The sequence below is a fragment of the Hemicordylus capensis genome, chromosome 6 (genome assembly GCF_027244095.1).
Source record: "Hemicordylus capensis ecotype Gifberg chromosome 6, rHemCap1.1.pri, whole genome shotgun sequence".
NCBI classification, from domain to species: domain Eukaryota; kingdom Metazoa; phylum Chordata; class Lepidosauria; order Squamata; family Cordylidae; genus Hemicordylus; species Hemicordylus capensis.
In genome coordinates, this window is record NC_069662.1 from 7,441,186 (window position 1) to 7,460,740 (window position 19,555).

General features: G+C 43.1%; 1 protein-coding gene across 1 annotated transcript in view; it reads left to right on the forward strand.

Moving 5' to 3' along the window:
- Positions 1-683: 683 nt before the first annotated feature.
- Positions 684-19,555, forward strand: part of LOC128329627 (vomeronasal type-2 receptor 26-like) — a 106,922-nt gene continuing 88,050 nt past the window's right edge. Inside the window, exons 1-2 of the mRNA XM_053261140.1 lie at positions 684-769; positions 15,792-15,918. Coding sequence (XP_053117115.1) covers positions 15,853-15,918 — 66 coding nt within the window. The 5' untranslated portion in view covers positions 684-769; positions 15,792-15,852. The remainder of the gene's footprint in view (positions 770-15,791; positions 15,919-19,555) is intronic.

Consider the following 19,555-nt stretch of genomic DNA (forward strand, 5'->3'; position numbering starts at 1 on the left):
TATCTCTCTGACAATTGCCCTGCTCCTGTTGCAGGCAGGCTGCAGTGCCCCTCCCTGCAAGGGAGAGAGGGAGCACACAGCCCCTCCAAACTTAGCCAACAGAGGATAACTCCCAGTTCAGTTCTGAGGTCATGTAGAGGGAGGAGAAGAAGAGGTGCGCGCACACAAAACTGTACTTATAAACTTTATTCAAAGGCTAATGTTTGCTTGTGAGCAAGGCATGCAAGCATATTGAATCAAATGTTTCATTATAGTGTGGTGCAATTTTTCAGAGTACAGAGTGGTTTGTAATTAATTCTTTAGCAATTGAAATTCATTTTCGCTTCACTAAGAAGCAAGCAGTTCTAAAGCCAAGTTCATTATTTTACTTAGGGCTGCTAGCAGAACCCTGTCTCCTAGCAAGAATCTGTCTTATCTTTCCATTCCCAGCACAAAATGAACACATTTTATAGCTGGCTTCTAGTTAAGGGTCAGCTTCAAGCGTGAGATGAAGGGGAATCAAATGCCCAGTCTGTCTTTTAGTGAATGAGCCAAAAGGCTGAGAGGGGAGGGAGAGACTGAATGCTCATCCTGACATATTAATAGATGAGCCAAAAGCATAGGGAGAGGAAGGCGGAGGGATGAAGGGAGGAGGAAGGGGGCGGCAAGGAGAGCAAGCCGAGACAAGTATGCTGCTAGGCCAACTAAAATGGTCAGAGAGAGACATTTCTGGGAAGCAGGGAAGGAAGATTTTCCATAGTTGGAAAAGAGGGAAGACAAGGTGAAAGGGGTAAGTTAGTTCTGGAGGGCTGATCTGAAGGCATTTCTTGTAAGTAAAATAATTACTGGTCACATTGGTTGTAGTCCTCAGGAGACCTTGAGGATGCGCAAAGAGGCTGTGGGCTGCCCATGCAGCGTAGGTGAGATACTGTGGTGGGCACCCTGGGATTGGGACCAGCAGCTCTGTGGTTCCAAAAAGCAAAACCCAGGCCTGTGTCTAAAATGGCTGGTTTGCAAGAAATTGAAGTGTGAACTTTGGTTGTGTTGAGCCGAAGTAACTGAATGGAATTCTTTATGCTGTAGTCAAGCCCTGATGAGTAGGGAAATTTACCCTGTTCTGCCTTGGAGTTGTTTTTCATTTTGCTATGCTGATGTCAATCATGAAAACTAGCTTGAAACTTGCTATGTTATTCATATTTAGAAGGTCTTAGAAAACCAAATTTTAGATTTCAGTACATGTATGCATTTGGAGTACATACTTTCACACAGTAACTGCTGAATTGCTTTGACATGTTGACTCCTGATAACAGTTCTTATATGCTGATTCCTAATAACAATTATTTGCATGCCATTTCTAAATAACATTTCTTGGAATTGAAGGCACCAACCAAGCTTGGAGAAGTGACCAGAGACTGGTCCAGCTGGGCATAAACAGGCCTGTTTATACCTGGTTAAGTAAACAATTGGCCCAGACCCCTACCACCGGCTCCAGACCAGATATGGTACATGAAAACCAAGAGGGAGACCAGGCGAATGTTTACATTAAGGATGGAGCCAGAGAAAGGATTTGACGTGGCTGTCTTTGATTTAAAATATGACAAACAGTTTGAGGGGAGGTTATGTAAGGGGGAATACATACCCCTTCCCCCCCAAAAAAGAGTTGGGAGTGAAAGAGAGAGGCAAGCACACTAGGAAAAGAGCCTTACTAATATCCCAGGAAGTTGGATATCTGCCTTATTGGGGGGTGGGGGGGAACCCCCGCTCCTGCTTGTGGATTACTATGTGGATCTTAGGCTGTTGAAGCAACCTGTGCCTCACAGTCATTCTTGAACACTATACCATAGCTGCCGCCTGGTGTTCCCCCCCTTCCACAGCCTGCTGAAGATACAGATAGCTTGGACAGGTAAATATTATATCTAGAGATTGCTTTCAGCCTAGATTTTTCCAGTACTAATGTACCTTTTTGATCCTGGCTCTTCTCCTTTCAATCTCTGTCTTCTCTGCTTCCCAGGAGAGCTGCTCACAGCCCATTAGCTGATCGAACAGTATTCTGCCCTGGCCTGTGCTCCATGCCACCATCTTTTTGTTCCCCTCAATCCTTCTGCCTCTCATTCCCTTTGCCTTGGCTCATATTTCTCTATGTCAGCACTAAACTCCCTTCTCCACCCAAGTCTTGGACTCTCAGTTCAGAGACTATGCGTCGCTTTCTGCTTTTGGTTTGAACAACCTTGGTTTATTTGGGAACAAAACTGGAGATAACTGGCATACCTGGATTCTACAGAGTGGTATTTACCATCTTATTTGAGGATATCCACGTCTGTGGATTGGACATTTTGAGATAGTATATTGTTTGTTCCTTTATGACCCATTGAACATTTATTAAGATTGTAAAAATCGACAATGGTGGTTATTATTTACATAGCTATTTCACTTGCTATCTCCTGATGTATGCACACGTGTGAACATACAGTTGATTTATATCTTTCAAGCTATGTATATATATATTTATGTTTGTATATTTAGCATTTTGGGATTTTGTATATTCTATTGTTTGTTTTTACTGTTTATAGTGTTGTGATTATTTACTGTTTATAGTGTTGTGATTAATTCACTAGGTTGTTTTTTAATTTATGTATTATGATTTTTTCAGATCATCATCATCATCATCATCATCATGTTTATTTATGGTCATAGACCAAAATTTACATACATAATAATACACGTAATATAGTAATAATATATACATAATATAATCAGGAACATGGACTCATCCTAATCAGCAATTTCCCGTTAGCATAATCTGATTTACCATCTGTTGTCTAGCCTTATTAGCTGCCTCACAAAACTTAGCAACTTTAAATGTTACTTCCTCCTTCTGATCTGAGAGCAGTTAGTTGACGTAAAATGCATCTGTATGCCCTGGGAAATCAGTCAGTAAGGAGGAAATATAACAAGTTCGTAAGTCCCTATAAAAAAGACAGTGGAGTAAGATATGAAAGATAGACTCCTGTTCTCCAGAGCCACAAGGACATAGTCTCTGTTCTTTTGGGATCCCTCTAAATTTACCTTCTAATTCAGCTGAAGGTAGCACATTAAATCTGGCCAATGTAAACATCCTGCGATATTTAGTGATAGTAATCTTACCCAGGTAATTCGCAGGTTTAGTATTATACATTTGTAAACCTAGGAAAACTTCTTTAGAGATTAAAGATCGATCAGTCTGCATTTCCATATCATAGATCCGCTGCTTTAATATCAGTCTCGCGTGACAAAAACCCATTTCTAATAGACCATCCAGGCTAAAGCCATATAAACTTTTTCAGATACGTAAGCAATTTTCTTTATGATGGTTTATCTAGGCATTCTCTCCAGAGAGTCCTATAAAGAGGTTTAATAAGATATATATAGTCCATTGTATTCTTCAGACTTTTATGCATAGGTCTGACACAGGGGATTTCTTCGTTTTTGGATTCGGATGGGTCAGATTCGGACCCAAAAATGAAAGGGGGTGTTTTGATTTGGATCCAAATTGAAACACTGAAAATCCGAATTGCACACCCCTATCCCAGATTTTGGCATGCATTCCATGACTGGAGAGATTGTGGAAAAATGTAACAGAGGATCTATCATGGTCCTTTACTTTTGTGTTAACTAGGGGGGATTTCTGTCCATCTTCACCTTCACTGTGGCCTTCCTGGCCAGGAAGTTGCCAGATGCTTTTAATGAATCCAAGTTCATCACCTTCAGTATGTTGATGCTTTGCAGTGTTTGGTTGTGGTTCATTCCAGCCTATATGGGCTCCCAGGGGAAACCCAGAGTAGCAGTGGATATCCTCTTCATCTTAGCCTCCAGTGGTGGGTTACTGGGCTCCATCTTTTAACCCAAATGCTCCATTATTGGGGTCCGGCCAAAACTGAATTGCAGAGACCAGCTAATAATTAAAAATAAAAGAAGTGTAGAATGGTCATAATCAGGGTAGAAGGGATGCTATCCTGGCTTGCATGGTTATGTGAACTCACAAAAATTCCTCCAACCCTGGTTGCTCCAAGAAGAGTAGCCAAGTTTTTGCATCCTGCTCTTAAACAAAGGAGGAGGAGAGGGGAGCTTTCCTACCTTGCTTTTCTAATTACACGGATTTTGTTTAAGCACAGAGATACCCCCAAAGTCAGAGCCAACGACCTAGATAGCCATAGGATAGGAATGCCAGTGGCGGCCACTGTTCAGCTCTTATCTTCTGTTCTGACATCTCTCCGAAATATTGAACTACTTCAAATTTTGACAAAATTGTTTATAAGGAGCAGGGAAGGTCTGCCATGAAGAGTTGGCAAATCTGGGCACTTGCTCTGGTCCAAGACAGTGTTCCCTGTAAGAGGGATTCCCAGCTGTTATTGACTACAACTCCTACCATCCTCAGCAGCAATGGCTTTTGGCTGCCCATTAAGGAACTTATAGTCAACAGCATCTGGGAATCCCTCTTACAGAGAACACCACTTCTAGTGAACTCAGAAGATGCTCCTCCCGCAATCCAGCTGACTACAGAGTGGAGGGTCCAAATGCGGATGGGAGAGTAGGGGAGGGATCTGCGGAACCATGCAGTTCTGCTTTACATCTGAAGATGTCCTAGATCTAGCTTCCAGTGCTGCATATAGAAATAGTTGTGTGCTTCCTTCTACTCTGTTGCTGTGAGTAAATGCAAAACCCTGCACAAAATGTTCTACAAATATCAGTGGCTGCAGAGTTCTGTGAGTGCTGACAGCTGGCATATTGTTTCAGTCACATAATAGTTAATTGCCTTCCCTATATCTGCATAGCGTGAACAAAAAGAGAAATTTGCAGGACAGCTTGCTGATTCATGAAGTGTAGTGTGAGATTATGACATGTTGAGGCCACATAACATTACAAAACCTTTTGGAATTCTTGCCTAAAGGAATCACTCAGTCCTGCTCTCTGCACTGCTCATGGTTACAGCAGCATTGCTCTGATGGGTTGAACACTGAAGCTGTGAGGACAGGCTTTGATCCAAACCATATTTGGTTGAGTAGTATGGATACATAGGGAAACCTCAAAGATGAAGTTTGTGATGATGTCCACCATCCCAATATAAAATAAGAGATGAGTGAACATTTGAGGTACAAGTGTTTCTCCCTTGTTTTTCAATCATGTTTTGTAAAACATGAATTTTAGCAACATTTTGGTATGCAGAGGCTCCTCATAATATGAGGCCCTAAGTTTCAGTTTACTGAATTTGTGCCTAAATCTGGCACTAAAGAAATGTATTTTCATAGAACAAACCTTTCACTGGGTACCAGCAAGAAGAGGTCAGCATGAGCATTTACTCTCGCAGTGAAGATAGTCATGAGAATGAAGTTCTAGCTGCATATGACATGGCACTGTAATGACTGCGATTTCATATTGCAGATGCAGATGATTGTTTCCAATGTCCAGAAGATCAGTATCCAAGCAAGAAGAAAGATCAATGCATCCCCAAAGTTATAGCCTTTCTCTCTTATCAAGAACCTCTGGGGACCAGTTTAGCTGCCACTGCTGTTTGTTTTTCCCTGATCACCATCTTAGTGCTAGGAATTTTTATTAAGCACAACGATACCCCCATCATCAAAGCCAACAACTGGGATCTCTCCTACATTCTTCTTATCTCCCTCCTGCTTTGCTTTCTTTTGTCTTTTCTCTATCTTGGACAGCCTACAAGGGTGACCTGCTTTGTCCAACATGATAGTCTCGGCATGATCTTTACTGTAGCGCTTTCCTGTGTGTTGGCCAAATCCCTGACCGTGGTTGTAGTTTTCATGGCCACCAAGCCAGGATCCAGCATGAAGAAATGGCTGGGGAAAGGACTGACCTGCTCTGTAGTCCTTTCCAGCTGCCTTATTCGAGCAGTCAAGAGTGCTGTGTGGCAAGGAACATATCCCCCCTTTCCAGATGTTGACATGCAGCCAATGGCTGGAGAGAAATTTGCAAAATGTAACAAAGGGTCTTTCATGGTGCTTTATTTTTGTTTGAGTCACATGGGATTTCTCTTTATCATCACCTGGACTGTGGCCTTCCTGGCCAGGAAGTTGCCAGATGCTTTTAAGGAAACGAAGTTCATCACTTTCAGTATGTTGATGCTTTTCAGTGTTTGGTTGTGGTTTGTTAAAGCCTATATGGGCGCCCAGGGGAAATCCACAGTAGCGGTGGATATCCTCTTCACCTTAGCCTCCACTGGTGGGTTATTGGGCTGCATCTTTCCCCCTAAATGCTACATTATTGTGCTCAGGCCCAAATTGAATAGCAGAGATCAGCTAAGAAGAAGAAGACAGCAAGAATAGAAGTGTCAAAATCAGGCAAGAAGGGACTTTATCCAGTCCTGCTTGATTATTTGAACTCACAGAAATCCCTCCAACCGTGGTTGCTCCAAGCAGAGTAGCCCAGCTTTTGTACCCTGCTCTCAAACAAGGTAGGAGGAGAGGAGAGCTCTCTTACCTGGCTTTTCTGGTCATGTGGATCCACTTACCTTTTCTCCACAGCCATTGGGAACTAGCAGACCTAGAAACAATAAAGAGCTATCGCTACAGAGGCAACCAACCATGGATGAGCCACTTTGCAAACAACTAGAGACCTGCTCTAGTTTCAATGCTACTTACAGCTCACAGCTCAAATGCAAATTTCTACTGTCTAGCACAAAAATAAGGGTCACTTTTCTTTCTTGGTCTGATCATTGACTGTTCTAGGGCGCTAAAATTGAGAAAGGTTGAAACTCGTAGTTTGGATAGTGATCCATTGGGGCAGTGGTCTTCTTTTCAGCATGTAGTACTTCATCACGATCTGAATCAAGTTCATGGCTTCATTCTTGGATTTGACTTTCCAGCTGATGGCTCCCCAACGACATCCAGAAGCAGTCTATTTGTGTGTGTGGTGGTGTGGTTAGAGTGTTGGACTAGGACCGGGGAGTCCTGAGTTCAAATCCACATTCAGCCATGAAACTCACTGAATGCCTTTGGGCCAGTCAGATGTCTCTAAGCCTAACCTACTCAAAAGGGTTGTTGCAAGGATAAACATAGCCATACATATACATATACATATACATATACATATACATATACATGTAAAATTAAATTGAATTAAAGAAAGAAAGTAAAATATAGAAGCTGTCTTGAAAAAGGAGCTGAGCAGGCCTGGCATGAAGAGTCGGTGGATTTGGGCTTTTGTCCCTTACAAGGACCACAACCAGGCCCTGGGACCCTTCTGGATCGCTGATCTTTATGTGGTAGCAAAAATCTTGCAGCACTCTCAGAACCTTGTGCCATCTCTGACTTCTCCTTAAGCAGCCTGTTCAAGTATGAGGAGGGCAGGAGGAGATGAAGCCAGAACAACCCACTCAGCGGCAACATGTGTTGCTCTGTCATTGTGGTTCTTCTGGCAGTGCCTGAACTGCACATGTATCATGCCAGTCACGTCTGGTGGCACAGAAGAGAAATTCTATTCCACCGCTGCAACTGCCCACCACTGCTCAATAGGCCCAGATATTGGCTTATGGCCAACTTTCCTGGAAGCAGTGGACAAAAAGACCAGGGGACACTTCTCCTAGCATTTAGAGCCACCTTCAATGGCTAGAGTGGTAGTGCTGTTTGAGATTCCCCAGACACCCTACCCCAGCGGAGGACTTTGCACCAGCGACCCCATACTAAAACTTCAGCCCTGAAGCAGAGGAGGCTTGTGTTCAGCTCTGAAGAAACATGTTTACCCTCAGTGGTGGTGTCATTTTGAGCTTAGCAGAGCTCATCATCTTCCTTGTAATTATCTAAATCACAGTGATTACTTTGCCTGTAACTTCTGTGAGTTTGGCAAGGCAGAAGAAAAAGCAAGAAGCACCCTTGAACGTGATTATAAAAGGATTCTGAACTGCTTCAAGGTGGGGTTCAGGGTAAGAGGAGGCAAAGTTGTCCCTTTCATTCGGCATCTGAGACCCAGTTTCCATCTCATGTTATGGGCCAGACTTTAAATCAGTGTCTTCACCCTCTCTCCTGGTCTTCTGCAGTATGTACCTTGCACCCTGCAGATGTTAAAGAGGAGGTTGATGAGTTTCCCTATACTGATATTGGAAGATTCAGTGGCCATCCATAGTAAATGCTTAGGCTGGCCTGATATTGAAGATGGCAATCTTCAATATCTTCTGATGGCAATCTTCAAAATCATCTGGGGCAAGAGAGACCTGTCAGTGCCAGGATGGTGAGGCTAGTGGCATTGCTCCTGCTGTTGCCTCACATGGTGTGTGAAATAGATGCCATGGAGTGCCCAATGAATTATTCCCTCCATATTCTACAGGAGGCATATCAGCCAGGGGATCTCCTCATTGGTGGGCTTGTTTCTCAGTTCACTGAATCTTCCCTTGAACTTTCTTTCAAGGACCATCCTTGGTTGGAATTCTTGAATGTCAAATCGTAAGCAATTAATTGTTTACCCTCACTTCATGGCCCTGACAAGACCATGAATCCTAAATATCAGAAATCTAAGACAGCTTAATGACCATCACCAGCAGATGTAGATACTGTCCTTTCCTGCACATCTCTTTTTTTTATGTTTTCTCTCTTACTTATAATTTTCTTTCTTGCTTCACCTCCTTTAATATATCTCATACTTTTTTTGGAAGGGATTTATGTGTCTTAACCTTGCAGCAGCATCACCTTTGCACCAACACAGATAGGTACAGTTTTCCTAAAACATATGTGAAATATGATCTCTATGAGGAGCCAAACATGTGGAGATGGAGGACATGCAGAGAGAGAAACGATTGGAGAAGCAGCCAAGGCTGACAGTGATCTCTGTGTTGTCTGATTAATAGGAAGAACTATGGAATTTGGTTATAGAGGCCAGGTTTGGAGGGGGTTATTCTAAAAAGATGATTGTATTAACTTTGTAATCAAGATGCATATCCATTTAGATGAGGACCCAGATGTGCAAGCATGTGTGTAAATTTTTTAAAGCGGTTTTAACACAGAACTAATTTTTGCATGTCAGTTTTCAGGAATAAGAGCAGAACACCCAATCTAGGATGCATTATTCATTATACAGAGTGTGAGCTATATGTACATCTATCTAAAAAGAACTAGTTTTAAAACACAGATCTAAGAATGCACGTTTGCAGGAAATTTTTACTGATTGACTGATCCTGCTTTTTGTTCAAGATTTTTGTCATGTTTGTCATTTGAGTTTTTCTCTCATCTTCTGCCTCCCTTCTCTATTTCAGTACTCCTCTGTGCCTCTTTGCTTTCTCCCTCTCTTTCTATAGATTGCCACCACTGTCACTTCTTTCCCTCCTACTGCCTAACAAGGAAAAAAGCTCAAGTTTCCATGGAGTGGCTTTCCAATTAGAAGGTTTCCATCCCTTGGCAATTGCATTGCTTCCCCATCTATATCCTCATTATCTGTCTTCTTACTGAAAACTATATTTTCCACTTCTTGTGTCTTTAATAATAGGTGTCAGCAATGATACCTCACAATTACTTCAATCTTACATTCCAATGAAGGGAAATTGCAAGCAATTGCACAAAACATTTCTTCACAGACCCTATTGGTAGACATATGGTGTATGAAGCAGAGGCACGTGCAGCAGCAGAAAGGGGTACATATTTATCAGACTGTAACATCAGGTTGAGGCACTAAAAAGGTTGCTGACCAAGTGTGTGCAGATATAAGGTTCTAGCAAGCATCTAGATCCTGCCCATTTCAAATTCTGCTCAAAATCCACCAGATTCCAAACTGCAGGTCTGGAGAAAAATAACTGAAGATCATTAAATAAAATCATATTGCCCTGTTTCTATAGTACCTTCCCAATAGTGGTGTCCTGATGCATCTGCATTTGAGTCAGACATTTAAAAGAGAGTACAACAAACAATTACTCTGATCCAAGGGTTGTTCACTATAGAGTTCTCTAGTGAAAGAGCATTTAACTCTCTCTGCAGTATGGTGACAAAGTTCTACCAACATGTTCTGGCCTTGGCATTTGCCATTAAGGAGATCAATGAGAACCCCAAGATCTTGCCCAATCTCACTCTGGGGTTCCGCATCTATGATAGCTACAATGATGCATCAATGACCTATCATACCACTCTGGACCTGCTCTTCAAATCCCAAAGATTCCCCCCCAACTATAAATGTGATGCCCAGGACAAGCTCATAGCCATCATTGGGGGTCTTTCCTCTGATGTCTCCTTTCGCATGGCAGAAATCTTACATCTCTATAAGATGCCACAGGTACGAGATATGCATGAGCATGTTGGCATTTTGATTGATCTCACATGTAACACACTCTTCGCTTCCTCATCTGGCCCTGATTTTATTATGGTTCGTAGAAAGGAACAAATGAAAAACAGGTATTGTCCACTGTTCAATGAGCCAAGTGAAATGGGTAGTTGCTACACAGGGATTACAAAGCACAGAGTGAAGTGATGCACCAGGATTTGTGCAGGATTTCTGCGTCTCTCCACCTTGTGCATAAGTCCTGTCTTTCCTAGGATTTGCATAACATTCCTAGATTTACACCAGATGAACCTGGCATTTTTTAATTGAAACAGTCAAAACAGGATTTTACTATTTTTTTTAAGAATAACATTTCTTTTAAAATCATATAAAGTTATTCATAATTATTTACTATTAGTTATTATTAGTTACTATTTATTATACATTTTGTTCCCTCAAGACATACCTCCTAACTGGTTCTCTGTACATTTTATACTATAATTTCTTGTTTACTCAGTCAGACAGGTATTATTGACTGGTTTGTTTTATCAAGACATCGAGTCCTTCCAAAGGACCTGGGATGGCTGAATTTTATTATCAATATTGTTGTTATTGTTATAGATATGGTTGCAAAATATAGGCTGTTCCCAGTAAAGTTTCTTTTTATAATTGGCTGGTGGTGATTTCTGTGGCCCCTATGGTGTTGAGGTGCTCTTCAAGGTGTTTTGGTATTGCACCTAGGGCACCAGTTACTACCGGGATTATTTTGGTCTTCTTCTGCCACAGCCTTCAATTTCAATTTGTAGACCTTTGTATTTTGCAATTTTTTCTCTTTCTGTTTCTTCTATTCTGCTATTCCCTAGTATTTCTATGTTGATTATTTTGACTTGTTTTTCTTTCTTCTCAACTACGGTTAAATCTGATGTATTGTGTGGCAGATGTTTGTCTGTCTGTAGTCGAAAGTCCCATAATATTTTTGCATCTTTGTTTTCTACAACTTTTTCAGTTTTACAGTCCCACCAATTTTTGGCTACAAGTAGTTGTATTTTTTGCAGATGTTCCAGTGTATCATCCCTGCTACCTTGTCATGCTTTTGTTTGTAGTCAGTCTGTGCAATCTTTTTACGACAGCTGATTAGGTGGTCCACTGTTCCATCTGCTTCTTTACAAAGGCGGCACTTGCTGTTTGTTGTAGATTTTTCTACTTTTGCTCTTATTGGATTTGTTCTTGGTGCCTGTTCTTGTGCAGCCAGTATTAAGCTCTATGTTTATTTCTTCAAGTTGCCCTGCTTAAGCCACTGCCAGGTCTTGGTGATATTTGATTTTCCACTTATATTGTGCAAATATTAACCATGCAGTGGCTTATTTTTCCATTTTTTTGCTCGGTTCTTTACTTGATCATTCTTGTAGGCCTACTTTGCTTCAGTGGTGTTCAATCATTTCTCGTTATTGACCATTTGAAGTGGATCTTCTTCACTGTCCTTGACATATTCTTCAAGGCCTCTTTTCTCCTCCTCTACTCTTTGATGGACTTGCAGCATTCCTCTTCCACCAGAGCTGCGAGGGAGGTATAGCCTATCTACATCACTGCGGGGGTGCAGAGCATGATTGAATTGTTATTGTTATTGTTATTATAGCTGACTTATGGCTCTTTTGCCCCTGAAGATGATACATTACAGCATCCTTCCTTTTATCGTATGGCCCCAAATGATGCCCACCAATTTATGGGGATTATCCCATTACTTCGACATTTTGGATGGTCCTGGGTTGGGCTCTTTGCTGAGGATGATGACAGTGGGGAACATTTCTTGCAGACCCTGGAGCCATTGCTTTCCCAGAATGCAATCTGTTCAGCCTTCACCGAAAGAATCCCCAAACAAGTCAACTGGCTAACCATGAATGGAATGAACAGTGATGTGTTGCTACGTTTTACAGACAGAAAAGCTAATACATTTATAACCTATGCAGAAACACTGAATTTTATGTGGCTATGGTACTTAATGAAGCTCAGAGTTCCTGGCTATGAAGGAAATAATTTCCTTGGAAAGGTGTGGATTCTAACAGCCCACATTGATTTTGTATTCACCAAGTTCCAAAGTGACTTGGATTTCCAACCATTCCAAGGTGCTTTTTCCTTCCGGATCCGCTCAAATGATGTTTTAGGTTTCCAGGCTTATCTTCAGAATGTAAATCCTAATCAGTCCCAAGGAGATGGTTTCCTTGAGCCCTTCTGGGAACAAGCCTTCAAATGCTCATTGCCAGACCCCAGGATTCTGATGATGGTTGATGGAGCATGTACGGGGAATGAGAGGCTAGAGAACCTTCGTGGACCTGTTTTTGAAATGAGCATGACTGGTCACAGCTACTGTATCTATAATGCTGCCTACGCTGTGGCACATGCTTTGCATGCCATGGACTCCTCTAGAGCCAAATCCAGAGCAATGGTGGGGGGTAGAAGGCGTGACATTCAAGATCTCCACCCCTGGCAGGTAATGTCTCCAGAGTGAAGTGGTATGTTTTCTCTGTGATAGGTATTTGGCGGGAAACTGGGGGCATTGATAGACCTGCCCATCGTTTTAAAGCCATACAATCTGGTCCCATGTAAGGGAGTGTGGCGTGAAAAGCTACTTCCTTTAAAAATACGCTTCCTTGGGTTTTCACGCCAGGTCTTCGGTGGATGCAACTACCTCTTTAAATATGCAAGGGACAGCAGTTTAATGCAATCTCAGCATCTCCTAGAAACATTTAATCCTCTCACTTAAAAAAAAAAGAATACTCTTAAAAGAATATTCACTCCCCACTCTGGCCTGTCACTGCCTAATATTCTTTTGGCAGTGAGCTTTTGTTACTGGTGCCCCAGCCCTGGAATGCCCTCCTCATAATGTCCATCAGGCTGAGGGAGATGAAGATGTGGGAGTGGGGGGCTGTAAAAATCAGGATACTTCAAAACCTCTCTTATCCTCCCCCTCCCCCAAATTTCCACGAATTATTTTAGAAAAAGTCAGAATTTTGGAGGAAAAAATGGGGGAAACCAAATTCTCCTGAATTTTCCTGTTCTTATTTTCTTATTTTTACAAGACTTTCTCACCACTAATCAGACGCCCTCTGGCATGCTTTAAAAATCTGTAAAGAGTCATTTAATCAGTTGTTCTCATAATGCTGCTTAATCAGCCATCTTCTTCTTCTATCAACCATGTTTGGTGAGAATAGCAATGGGAAAGCAATGTCCTGAAATGTAGGGTAGAAAAACTTTAAATACATCATAATTTCAGATCTGATGACTTTGGGTTTTCTTTCCCTCTCTTTAAACATGTTATTTTTCTATCAGCTCCACCCATTTCTTCAAGGTGTTTCATTTAACAACTCTGCTGGAGAAAGAGTGTCTTTTAATGAAAAGTGGGAACATGGAACTGGATTCGATATCATGAACCTCCACATGCTCCCAAACTATTCCTTCTATAGTGTGAAAGTTGGGAAGCTAGATCCCAGTGAAGGAAAAACCTTGTTCATGGATGAGGAGCGGATTGTGTGGCACAGGAGTTTTAACCAGGTGTGGACATGGGGCATTTCTGGGATCGTGGACCTGGGAGATGCAAGTTTCTTTTGTTAGGTAAAATGGCAGTGACTGACATCCAAACTAACCCTCTACTAGTGCAAACCTGATACTTTAGTGCAAGGATGCTGTGCAGACTAGTTCTGCTAAAACAGGAATTTGTGCGCCCAATTAGTGTTGCAATGGTGCTCAACGCCACTCCAGTCTGTGTTTAGTATACATAGAAACAGATCTGTCCACAGAAAGTCATATGTTATGTTGTGGACAATCACAGGAGTGCACTTCCCCAAACTTGAGGTTCATTTACTCTTGGAAGGAAATCAAGGGCATGATTGCCGCCAGGTCAAAAGGCTCCCCCCTGGCCAGCCGCCATTTCCGGCAGCAAGCCAGTGGGGAGGAACCGATGCGCTGTGTGTGGCAGCTGTTCTAATGCAAGCAGCTGCTGTGCTTGTGGCAAAGAGATGCGGGAGGGATGCAGGGTGGCGAGGTCATCCTGTTCCCAGCTCTTGCTTTCACCACACCTCAGTTCAAGTTGGTGCATGGTGCGGGAAAATCAAGAATGGCTGATGCTCATCTGTTGGGAAGGCAGGTGACCTCCTGCCTTCCCCACCACCTTCAAGAGTGATTGTCAGGAGGCTGTGTGCACAACTTCACCGACTGATAGTGCTAAGTTGTGCTGTGTTCATATGATCTGCGACATTCTTCCCAGGCTTGGTCTGGCCCACAGGGCAACAGAGCATATTCCCAGTGCACCCCACCTGCGGTGCCCCCCTGTGCTCTGGCTCCCACCCTTAATTACCCATTCTTTTCAAAACCCAGCACCCTCCTCACATACATTCCACTGTCCTCTCAGTGTCCCCAGTCCGGCCCTGATTCTTCCTGCTCTGAAACGTCTCCCTCAGCTCTTACTTGTTGCAGGGAATTATACAAAGGGATCCACTATTCTTTCTGCACAAGTACAACACTTGGGCATGTGTCCCCTACTGACCTTGCAAAGGGGCACCTATTTAAAGTGGTGATTCTCTTGATTTAGAAGGGGGAAAGCAACTGACCCTATCCACCCCCAGCACTGCATCCCTCACTCCAGTGACTGTTTATAGTGTTTGTTTGTTTGTTTGTTTGTTTATTATTAAAACCTTTATACTGCCCTTCCATAAGGCTCAGGGCAGTTTACATTAAGACACCAGTAAAGTCAGTTAATAATGAAAACAAAAATTATAAAAGCATTAAACAATGATTAACAATTAAAAACATTGTAAAACAATAATTACATAATCAGAACAATTTAAAAACAAGTTTTTAAAAGCTGAGAAAGCCTGGTTGAAGAGATGTGTTTTCAGAAGGTTTTTAAAAATTGCCAGAGATGGGGAGGATCATATCTCAGCTGGGAGCGCATTCCACAATCTCAGGGCTGCAGCCGAGAAGGCCCGACTCTGTGTAGCCACTAAACGGGTTGGCGGCAACTGGAGATGGACCTCCTCATGTGACCTCATAGGTGGTAGGGCTCACGCTCTCTTAAATACCTAGGGCCTAAGCCATTTAGGGCTTTGTAACTTATAATATAAGTAGGGGACGCAATATCTAATCTTACGTTTATTTTTCAATTGTGAGCCCTTTGGGGACAGAGAGCCATCTTGCTGGTTTATATATTTATTTCTCTTTGTAAACTTCTTTTCTAGTAGTGGTAGTAGTAGTAGTAGTAGCAGAAGTAGAAGTTGGGCAAGCCAACTGAGAGCGCAACAAGGGATTGCAGGATTTAGAGCATCCACTCAGCTGTGTGACCTTCTTGCATCTTTGTTGCACTGAAACTGCCTTAGTCTGGTTGTCATCCCATGTTATCCCCCCCACTTTGTAACTAGGTTTCCCCGATACATCCGTTATATACATCCTATAAATGTCTACGGAGTTCCTATTTCAGCTGCCTTTTCTAAAACTAAAGTGCCCCAAATGCTTAAGCCTTTCCATGTTGGAAAAGTTCCGACGGTTCTGATGTCTCCCATTCTCAACTTTCTTTCATCCGACAGATGTGGCCCCTTTCTGTCTGTAGTGACTCCTGCCAGGCTGGATATCAGAAGATCAAGAGGGATGGGGAGAAATTTTGCTGCTACGATTGTGTTCCATGCCCTGAAGGGATGGTTTCAGACCAGAAGGGTAAGTAATATCGGACACCAAATATTGCAGGACGTTTTTCACATGGGGCTTTTAGCTAACATCTCCTCCAGAATGGCCAGAGTTACCCTGAAGTCCCTGTGAGCTACCAGGGAGCATTTCACACACGATTTCAGTTTTTCATTGTTCATTAGCGTGCAGGCCAAGTGTAAAATATCCTGTTGTGTGAAAAATGCCCAGGATAGAGAACAACATAGATCACAATGAATGTAATGGCAAGTTACTGCAATTTATCTGTACCTGCTAAGTTAAGGATGGCACTTTCACAGCTACGTATAACTGATTTGTGTAAAAACCTGCATGCTATTTTCAGAAATATTGTCATTTCCTGTAGAAATGATGAAGAGGGATCAGTTCACACATACAGTATGTTTGCAAGTATTCAAGGGTTGAGAACTCAAGTGTTCTCTATGCAAAAATGAGTCATCATTGAGCTGATGACAGAATTATTCTATCTAGACTTCTAAATGGTGCTGCCATTCCTTGGGTCTTCAGGAGATACCAAGGAGTCACTGCTGAAAGTGACTTGGTTTTCCTCTTGAGAGACCCTCAATCAGTTGTCTGATACTGCTGCTATAGAAAGGGGCAGATTATGCTTTTTCCCCACCAATAGGAAACCAAAGATTTCCCGCTTCTCACAGCAAGAAACAATTTCTCAATGCAGTAGATGTTTCCCATCCCATGTCACTCCTCCTTCCCTTCCTCCCCCACCACTGGTGGTGGCAGTACCAAGAGCTGGGCAGCAGGCGGGAGGGGGCCTGGCCATGGCTCTAGCTGACTGCATTCCTCTTCTTGAGTCTTGCAGCCAGACTGTGTAGGCTGCATAATGAAATGCAAGAATGGTGCTCCAAAGACACCAAGCAGGACCTGAGATTGCGCACAGCTCCTGCAGTGGTGGGGAAATAGGAAGCAGCCTCTACACTTGCCCTGACTTAACTAGCTAATGCACTCCCAAAACTTGCCTAGCCTAGCCCCGTCTCCTCCACGTTTCCTCTGCCCTCCATTGTAAACTGGTGCACCCTCCATCCCATCGTCCCCGAAAACGTGTTTGCACTCCCTTCCTAGAGTTTTGTATAGTCTCTGGCTCCTCGCAGACTGGAGACAGGTTCAGCCCCAGCTGTCGCTTAACCCAAACATTTACCATGTGTTTACTATAGAGGAGAGACCCAAAAGATTTGGGCCAAACATGTGAACATAGGAAGCTTCTATATACTGAGTCCGACCATCGGTCTCTCTAGCTCAGTAATTGTCTGCATAGACTGGCAATGGCTTCTCCAAGGTTGCAGACAGGAATCTTTCTCAGGCCCATCTTGCAGATGACATGGAGGAAACCTGGAACCTTCTACTCTTCCCAGAGCAGCTCCATCCCCTGAGGGGAATAGCTTACAGTGCTCACACATCACATCTCCCATTCAAATGCAACCACGGCGGACCCTGCATAGCTAAGGGGACAAGTCATGCTTGCTACCACAGGACCAGCTCTCCTCCTGCGCTGGTGTGTGTGTCTGTGTGTATTTATATGCAGCTGCTTCTTTCCTCCCAGCTGCCTTGCTAAATATCCGGGCACACAGCCACTCTCAGGTCTTTCACACACACCCCTTACTCACATGTGCTGGGGGCGGGGTGAGCTTGTAATGCAGACCAAAACAATGCTCTCAAGCCCTTGCTAGTAGCTCCATGGAAGACTCTTACCTGTTCAGGAATGTCATCAAAACCACAAGGATTCTGCGCAGCCTGAGAATGCAGGCGGGCAGGTGGGTCGGCTCTACTACCTGTTCGCAAAGCGAACATTGGGGGAAAGGTGTGCCTCCAGAGATGTGTGTGTGGGCCGCGCCCAGCACAGATTGCAGAATCCCAGAAGCCTGCAACTATTCCTTTCCATTGGAAGCCTGGACCAAGCAGCATGAACTACCACTTCAGCTCTGCTCCCCAGATACCCTGCCTTGTGCTGCTACTTAGTACACATGGGGAACTACAGCTCCTGTAGTCCTTAATCCAGGGAAGGCAAAAATCTTTCAGTGAGCAGCTATGGTCCAGCACAATAGAGCTGGAGATCCCCATGTAGCACACCCCTCATCTTCCTTGCTGAAAAGTCCTCTCCTGGCACCTCGGCCAGTATCCCTCCCCTCCCCGCCTTCCATGATGGCTGGAAGTGGAGAAAGTGGACGACTGAGATGGAGAAAGTGGCCACAAACATTAGCATGAGGTTTTGCAAAGAAATGGGGAGTGAGGGAGGTCTGTTTCTCTTGTCCCTGGGGACAGGCTTGAAAATGCAGGCTGTCTTGTCTCAGCTCTGGAGCTGGGTTTATTTGCCACCCCTCAAAATGCGCCTCTGTAAGCAAGTGCCTAGTTTGCCTATAGGGATTAACCTTCCCCTGGCTATAGACCTCCTTTGGAGGCAAGGCTCAAAAATCTGGGGCTTTTTAGTTTAGAAAAAAGATCACTGAGGTGACATGAGAGAGACCTATAAAATCATGCAGGTTGTGGAGAGTGGAGAGAAATAAATGTTTCTCCTTTTTGCATCACACTAGAACCAGGGCTCATCCCATTATGCTGACTTTCAATAAATTTTATTTAATTATTGATTTCATGTTCATTTTCTATACTGCCTTTCATAATGCATCTCAAGGCGGATTGCAAATGTTAAAATACAAAAGGTAGAATACAATAAAATTCTGCAGAACATTTTAAACATTTAAATCATTTAAATATTAAAAATTGAGAATTCGGTATCAACCAAATAAAATACTTTCCCACACAATGCATAATCAGCCTATGGAATTCTCTGCCACAAAATGTGCTGACAGCCACCAGCCTGGATGGCTTTAAGAAGGGCTTAGATTAATTCATGGAGGAGAAGTCTATCAACGGCTACTAGTCAGAGATCTATAGGCCACCTCCAGCCTCAGAGGCAAGACGCCTCTAAAAAGCAGTTGCAGCTCTTGCTTGCTTGGCTTCCCAGAGGCATCTGGTGGGCCACTGTGTGGAACCAGAAGCTGGGTTAGATGGGCCTTGGGCCTTATCCAGCAGGCCTGTTCTTATGTTCTGAGGTGGTATGATCTAGCTGCCAGAGCAGTGTGTAGAGAGAGTTGTATGCATACTTCTGATCTTGTGCTCTACTGTGTAGTTACAAGGAAATGCTAAAGCCTGCTCAGAATGCTGTACAAATACCAATGCTTGCAGAGTTCTGTGAGTTCTTCAAGCAGGCACTAATATTCAGTCATGTACTAAGATATTTGGTTAATCGCCTTATCTCTATCTGCTACATTTGAACAATAAGAGTAAGTTAGCTAGCTTATTAGCTAGCTAATAAGATTTTTATTTTTTTAATGAACAAACTCTATGCCTGGAATCAGTATGTGGAGGTCAGGAATTCTCACAGAAAAGACAGTCATGAGAACCAACTCCTAGCTGTGTATGACCCCTCACAGTAATAGCCCCTCTTTCTTGTTTCAGACACAGATGATTGTTTCCAATGTCCAGAAGATCAGTATCCAAGCAGGAACCAAGATCAGTGCCTCCCCAAAGTTATAACTTTTCTCTCTTACAAAGAACCTCTAGGGATCACTTTAGCTTCCACTGCTGCTTCTTTTTCCCTGGTCACAGTTTTGGTGCTAGG